The sequence below is a fragment of the Choloepus didactylus genome, chromosome 2, assembly GCF_015220235.1.
Source record: "Choloepus didactylus isolate mChoDid1 chromosome 2, mChoDid1.pri, whole genome shotgun sequence".
In the NCBI taxonomy this organism is placed as follows: Eukaryota; Metazoa; Chordata; class Mammalia; order Pilosa; family Megalonychidae; genus Choloepus; species Choloepus didactylus.
In genome coordinates, this window is record NC_051308.1 from 205,583,334 (window position 1) to 205,590,724 (window position 7,391).

The following is a 7,391-nucleotide window of genomic DNA, read 5'->3' on the forward strand; positions in this document are numbered from 1 at the left end:
ATTTCACTACACAGTTACAGTCTTAAGGCCACAAACCGTCCAAGGTAACACCTCAGCAATTGGATACCTTCACCGGAGGATGGCCAATGGCGTCCAGAAAACCTCTGCTAGCTAGGAAGGCAGCTGGCGTCTGCTCCAAAGCTCTGGCCTCAAAACGGCTTTCTCCCAGGATGTTCCTCTCTAGCAAGCTTGCTCCTCTTCAAAACATCACTCCCAGCTGCACTCAGTGAGTTCCCTCTCTCTGAGTCAGCTCATTTATGCGGCTACACTGATCAAGGCCCACCCCGAATGGGCGGGGCCACGCCTCCTTGGGAACATCTCATCAAAATCATCACTGACAGCTGGGTGGGGCACATTCCAAGCAAATCTAACCAGCACCAAAAACATCTGCCCCAGAAGACCACAAAGATAATGGCATTTGGGGGACACAATACATTCAAACCAGCACACATAGTGAGGTCAATCCTCATTCAGTTTGGCCAGACCTAAATAGGGTCTTAGAAGATCTTATTTACAAATGAGTTCACATCCACAGGAACCTGGATTAACATTAAGAACATGTCTTTGTTGGAACACATAATTCACCCTACCACTGGTGGGTATTGTTAACCACATTTTATGGATAAGGAGACTGAGGATCAGAGAGGTTAAGCAACTTGTTTAAGATTACACAGCAGATGAGTAGTGGGGTCAGAATTAAAATTCAAACCAACTTGCCTCCAGAGCGGACATCCTTGCCAGGCTATCACACTTTAGTGACATTTATATAAGCATGATTCTCTTACAGGCCCCACCATGTGGATGCTTCCAGGGCAGAATCAAAGCTGGGTTACTGAATTTATCCTCCTTGGCTTCTCTAGTGACCCAACATCCAATGGGATACTCTTCGTTGTCTTCCTTCTCCTCTATCTGAGCTCAGTTCTGGGAAATGGGCTCATCATCACCCTGGTCTGCCTGGACTCACATCTCCACACTCCCATGTACTTCTTCCTCTCTATTCTCTCCCTGCTGGACATGGGCTATGTCACGACCACTATACCCCAAATGCTGGTGCATCTTCTTGCTGCCTCCAAGACCATCTCCTTTGTTCATTGTTGGCTGCAGATGTATGTGTTTTGTGCCCTGGGTGTGACTGAGGCCATCTTCTTTGTGGTCATGGCCTATGACCGATATGTGGCTATTTGCTACCCACTGCATTATACTGTTATCCTTACCTGGGATCTGTGCATGCGGCTGGCAGGTGGGACCTGGACCTGTGGTTTCTTCTTGTCTCTGATCCATACCTCCTTCACCATGAGTCTACCCTACTGTGGGCCCAACACCATCAACCACTACTTCTGTGAAGGCCCCTCAGTACGGACCTTGGCTTGCATGGATACCCATGTCATTGAGATGGTGGACATGGTCATCAGTTTCTTTGTGCTTCTTGCCCCAATCTCCCTCATTGTTGCCTCCTACACACGTATTGCCCTGGCCATTCTCAAGATCAAGTCCACCCAGGGTCGTTGCAAGGCCTTCTCTACCTGTGCTTCCCACCTGACTGTGGTCACATTCTTCTATGCTCCAGCCACCTACATCTACATGAGACCCAACTCCAGATACTCCCCTGAGCATGACAAGCTGACGTCATTCTTTTACAATGTCTTCACTGCTCTGCTTAACCCTGTGGTCTACAGCCTGAGGAACAACGACATCAAGGTGGCCTTTCTCAAGGTGATGAGGCATGGTAGGGTGGCCTGATCAACTGAGAACATGGAGAGGCCTGGGTTAGAAGGCCCAATACCCAATGCATGCAACCAAGATCATGCATCTGATCCAACGTAGTACTTTGTAGGTGGAAATAGTTTAGTACATGGAACCAACATGTCTGTCTTTATCACCTTACTACATTGTGGTGTAATAACAAAGAACAGAGGGGAAGGAACCACAGCCAAAAAAATGATTTTTCTTAAAGCTTCTGCTCAGAAGCATTTTTCTTTGCTCACATCTCATTGGGCAAAGCAAGTCACATGGTCAAGACTGATGGCAATGAAGCAGGAAGTATTTTCTTCCTGCAGTGTAATAATTCACACCAAATGGCAATGAGCAGGGATGTATAGTCCCTCTATAGGGATGGCAGGAATTTTGGGGGATATTGATATAATCTACCACAATGTAAACAGCATGAAACACATTAATGTAGATGACATGGTACATGGAAACACTAGACGGTTCAAGGTGATGTAGGCAATTAAAGTGGAATATGTATACAATAAATATCTGTCCCCAAATGGAAAATTAAACCAGTGGTGTATGAAACCAATCCAATCCATGGATCTGACTTGCTTGTGGAATGAATGTGGTTCATGGGGCTAATGTGGCATATTCTGTACTGCATTGTGGAAAGGACACAGGGCTTGATGTTAAGTGAGCTGGGTTCTAGCCCCAACCTTGTGAACTTGCTGTGTGACTTTGGGCAATTTAACTTCCTCTCACTGGACCTCACTTTACTCATCTATAAAAGGAGCACTGAATGCAATGATCTCCAAGGCCTTTTGTGTCTCTAAAATTCTCTGCCACAGTAAGTGAAGAAGGTATAGTGTGTGAGACTCAAATGTAATGAGTTTGTTGAAAATCTTCTGTCAAACATAAGAAGAATAAGCAAATCATTAATGAGTAAGTCGATGTATGTGTATATGTCCCATCTGTAGACCGTATGGGCAGCACCCCTAGCAGTGACTCTTATTTTTTCAAGGGACCAAAATGACATATGAACTCTTAAAACTACTGGCATGTACACCCACATTAATTCCAGGCCTCTCTGATGGCCCAGAGGCCTTGGGATGAACTAATTCACTTCCAGCATTTCTTGAGCATCTGTTATGGCCCAGCTAGTGCCAGACACTGTGGAAACCAAGAGATATGTGGAGAATCTATAGTTATGAAAGTATAATATGATGACCCAAGTGCTGAAATTTGTTCAAAAGCCAATACAATCAGGGAATGCAGTGGAGAAAACACAGACTTTGGAGTCAGAAAACCTTGGTTTGAATCCCTGCTCAGCCATGTACATCTTTTGTGAATCGGCCAAATCTCTTCACATTACTGAGCCTCAGATTTCTCATAATGAAATGAATTTACAAATAACTTCCTCATGGAGATGTTGGAGTTATACAAGAGATATATTTGTGAAGTACTTAGGACTGCATCTAGTAAATGGTCACTTAGTTAGGAGGTGACGGAAGTTGTACGAACCATGAGGTCAGAGACCTTCTTCTTCCATCAGTAGAATGAGAGGTTGAAATCTTAATTCTTCAGCAAGGCCTTAACTATCCACTCTTGTAAAGTAGGTTTTCCTTTATGAGATCAAATGCTTTTCTTCTCTCCCCCTTTCCCAGGATTGAGGGATTTGAGTAAATAAGCTGGAAAAAAATAGGCTAGAGGTCCTACAGTGGAATGTTTGGATCTGATTGGAAAGTGGTCAGCTTTAGGGCTGATAAGCCCCAGTGGGGGTATAATTCAGGGGAGGTTGGCCAGAAAGGGGGTGGGAATAAAGTCAGTGGGGCTGCAAAGGTCAGGGAACTCAGAGGTTGGGGGTTAGAATGGTCTATATGTTGTAACTAAGGCCATTAAGATTAATGGCTGGAGTTGGAATGGAGAACACTTGGCCAGTTGCTACTGTGTTTAATGAATGAGAGGAAGTGAACACGATGTAGTAGAAAACTGCAGTGAACAGCCAGGAGTTTTGGAGAAGGGATGGGGCAATGGAGTTATGGTAGGGGGTTAAGGATGTAGCTGCACCACTATCCAACTTGAGGTTTGTGAGAATAAACAACCTCCCCTTTAGAGAGCTACAGTGGATGTGTTGTCCCTAGGGAGAATTCCAGGTTGGAACCACTTAATAATGTTAAAGGGAAGAAAGAACATTCAAAAAGGAAGTTCAAGGTGTTAGAAAGTGTTGCTGATTTTGTTGCTAGATTTTAAATTACAAAGAGAGAAAGAAATGGGGAAGGGGAAGAGAAGTGGAGAGTTGGACAAAACGGGATGTACAGAGTGATTAATGAGGAATGGGAGTCTGGAGATAACAAATGACTAGTGAGTTCTAAGGTCTGGAGACATAAAGATTTCACCTATAGTAGTTGGGTGAAAATTTGGACTTTGTAGTATGACCGTGAAGAAATTACTCAGTGATTTAACAGGACTTTTCAAGACTTAGAGTTGGGTGGGTGGGTACAGCTGCACCAGGGGGCTACAGGCACTGGTACACAAAGCAGCTCCAGAGAGCTTGAGACCGAAGGTGAAGGGTCTAATGGGCTGCAGGGATGTCCCCTTCTCCATCTGGGGGCAGTTGGTAGGGGACTATGGGGCTGGTGGAAGGGGCCGCCAAGTGATGAGAGCTTCCTGTTCTGGCTTAGTGAGGAAGGGAGTTGCATGGTAATTGGGGGTGGGGTTGGGATCTTCTCAGTTGTTGGGGTTCTCTCCAGGAAGTGGAGGGTACCCCTGGTTGCCCTTCCAACTAGAAGTTCAGTGATCATGTTAGTGGAGAGGTGAGTCTTGTAAGTGAAAGCATGATGAGATTTTATTTGTGTCTCTCCTAGGACAGATTGTAAGGCTATGAAATGGAGGATGTGATTAGAGTATATCTAGAAGGTGATGAACAACCTATTTTTTTTTAAGCCCATGGGTTGGTGGTAGGGTGGACAAGAGATGGTGAGACATTATTTTCTGAAGAATGGTTTGGGGGAATTGATGGATAGGTTAGATTGAAGAAGAGCACTTAGTTGGGGAGACCTGAGCATAGTATGGGAAGTTACTAGATTAGGATAGTGGAAGTGAGTGGGAGAATGCTGAAAGACATGATGACAAATGGGAGAACACTTGGGGGCTTGGATTTGCTGATGGAACAGGGAACAACCAACAATGATGTCAAGGTTTAAAGCCACCTTTATAGCCAGCTCTGTTTCCCTACAGTTCACTGATGGGAGCCAATTGTCTGCTACTTGTCCACCAAGGCAAGCCACACCTGGTCCTGTGTCTCTGATGAGAGAAATTGCAGCCCTGTCCTTATGGCTTTTGTAAGTGCACTTCAGGGTGGGTTTAAAATTTATTTTTGTTAATTAAATATTCTGTAGACTTGGAACACCATCTTTTTTTTTTTTTTTCCTTTTTCCCCAATATTTCCTTGATCAAAGAAAATGGGGACAGAGTGGGGCAGCAGTTTCCTAAGTCTGATGGGACACAGGTCAGTCATTCAGGAGAAGCAGTCTAGTACTGATCTGAAATGTCTGTCTCTCCAAATTCTGTTCTCTTTGGTCCTATTTCTCCATGATCTCCAAATTCCATCTTTAGCAGACTGATAAGAGCACTCCACTTATTATTGGCTGTTTGCTCTTGTGTAAGAAACTTAGGTTCCCCAAGCCTCAGTTTTCTTCTTTAAAGTGGATACTGTTGTAAACCATTGAAATAGAGAAAATCTTTAAAAAAAAATCATGAGAGTACTTTGCAGAGGTTGATGTAAATAAATAGGAAAACTTGGATGAAATGGACAATTCTATGGTGAAATATAGATTACAAAAATTAACCCCCATGTATATAGAAAGTTTAAATAGATTTATTTCCATTGGAGACTAAGATAAATAGAGAAAGTTATTAAGACATTAATCACTTCCTCCAGCCCCACCCTTCCAACTTGCAGGCAGCCAGCCAAACAAAGAAATAAGAAAAGAAACAATCAACATAGTCCAGATGGATTCACTGGAAAATTCTACTCAACCTTCAAAATCCAGATAGTCTCCATGCACTATCAATTGTTTGAGAACATTGAAAATGAGTGAAAATATCCTAATTCCTTTTATGAAGTAATACTGACAATTTAAATTTTGATATCTAAATATGATGAAGACAATTCAAAAAACAAAAATTACAGCCCAATATCATTCACATATATCAATGCCAAAAAAGAGTCAGTAACATGTTAGTAAACAGAGTCCAACACCACGCTAAAAATAATACACAATGACCGGGAGGCGGGGCAAGATGGTGGATTGGTGAGGTGTATGTTTTAGTACTCCTCCAGGGAAGTAGGTAGAAAGCCAGGAACTGCGTGGACTGGACACCGCAGAGCAATCTGACTTTGGGCATACTTCATACAACACTCATGAAAACGTGGAACTGCTGAGATCAGCGAAATCTGTAAGTTTTTGCGGCCAGGGGACCCGCGCCCCTCCCTGCCAGGCTCAGTCCTGTGGGAGGAGGGGCTGTCAGCTCCGGGAAGGAGAAGGGAGAACTGCAGTGGCAGCTCTTATCGGAAACTCATTCTACTGATCCAAACTCCAACCATAGATAGACTGAGACCAGACACCAGAGAATCTGAGAGCAGCCAGCCCAGCAGAGAGGAGACAGGCATAGCAAAAAAAACAACAAGACAAAGTCAAAAATAAAAGCGGATGCTTTTTGGAGTTCTGGTGAACATAGAAAGGGGAAGGGCAGAGCTCAGGCCCTGCAGGCTCATTTGCAAAACCCAAAGAAAAACTGATCTCTCTGCCCCCTGGATCTTTCCTTAATAGCCCTAATTGCTTTGTCTCTTAGCATTTCAATAACGCGTTAGATCTGCCGGGAGGGCCCTTTTTTTTTTTTTAATCTTTTTTTCATTTTCTAAAACAATTACTCTAAGAAGCCCAATACAGAAAGCCTCAAAGACTTGCAATTTGGGCAGGTCAAGACAAGAGCAGAACTGAGAGCTCTGAGACGAAAGGCAATAATCCAGTGGCTGAGAAAATTCACTGAACACCACAACTTCCCAAGAAAAGGGGGCATCCTCTCACAGCCATCATCCTGGCGGACAGGAAACACTCCTGCCCGTCACCGGCCCCATAGCCCAGAGCTGCCCCACACAACCCAGTGTGACGGAAGTGCTTCAAATAACACGCATACACCACAAAATTGGGCGTGGACATTAGCCTTCCCTGCACCCTCAGCTGGTTGTCCCAGACTTGGGAAGGTGGAGCAGTGGGAATCAACAAGCCCCATTCAGACATCCTTTCAGCAGACTGGGAGCCTCCCTACACAGACCGGCAGCCCAGAACCACTCTGGGGGGACGGCACTCACCTGTGACATAGCACAGTCATCCCTCAACAGAGGACCAGGGTGTGCAAGGCCTGGAAGAGGGACCCATTCACAAGTCTCAGGGGCCACATGCCAATACCAAGGACTTGTGGGTTAGTGGCGGAGACAAACCGTGGCAGGACTGAACTGAAGGATTAGACTATTGCAGCAGCTTTAAAACTCCAGGAACACCAGGGAGATTTGGTTGTTAGAGCCGCCCCCCTCCCTGACCGCCTAGACACATGCCCCTTATACAGGGCGGGCAACACCAACTACGCACGCAAGCTTGGTACACCAACTGTACACC

General features: G+C 44.8%; 1 protein-coding gene across 1 annotated transcript; it reads left to right on the plus strand.

Moving 5' to 3' along the window:
* The first annotated feature begins 780 nt into the window (after positions 1-780).
* LOC119519560 (olfactory receptor 2A12-like) lies at positions 781-1,740 on the plus strand. The gene has a single exon (XM_037817266.1). The coding sequence runs from the start codon at positions 796-798 to the stop codon at positions 1,738-1,740; it is 945 nt and encodes a 314-aa protein (XP_037673194.1). The 5' UTR covers positions 781-795.
* The last annotated feature ends 5,651 nt before the right edge of the window (positions 1,741-7,391 follow it).

Coding starts and splice junctions, on each gene's coding strand:
- LOC119519560 (XM_037817266.1), top strand. CDS start 796: ATGTGGATGCTTCCAGGGCAGAATCAAAGCTGGGTTACTGAATTTATC.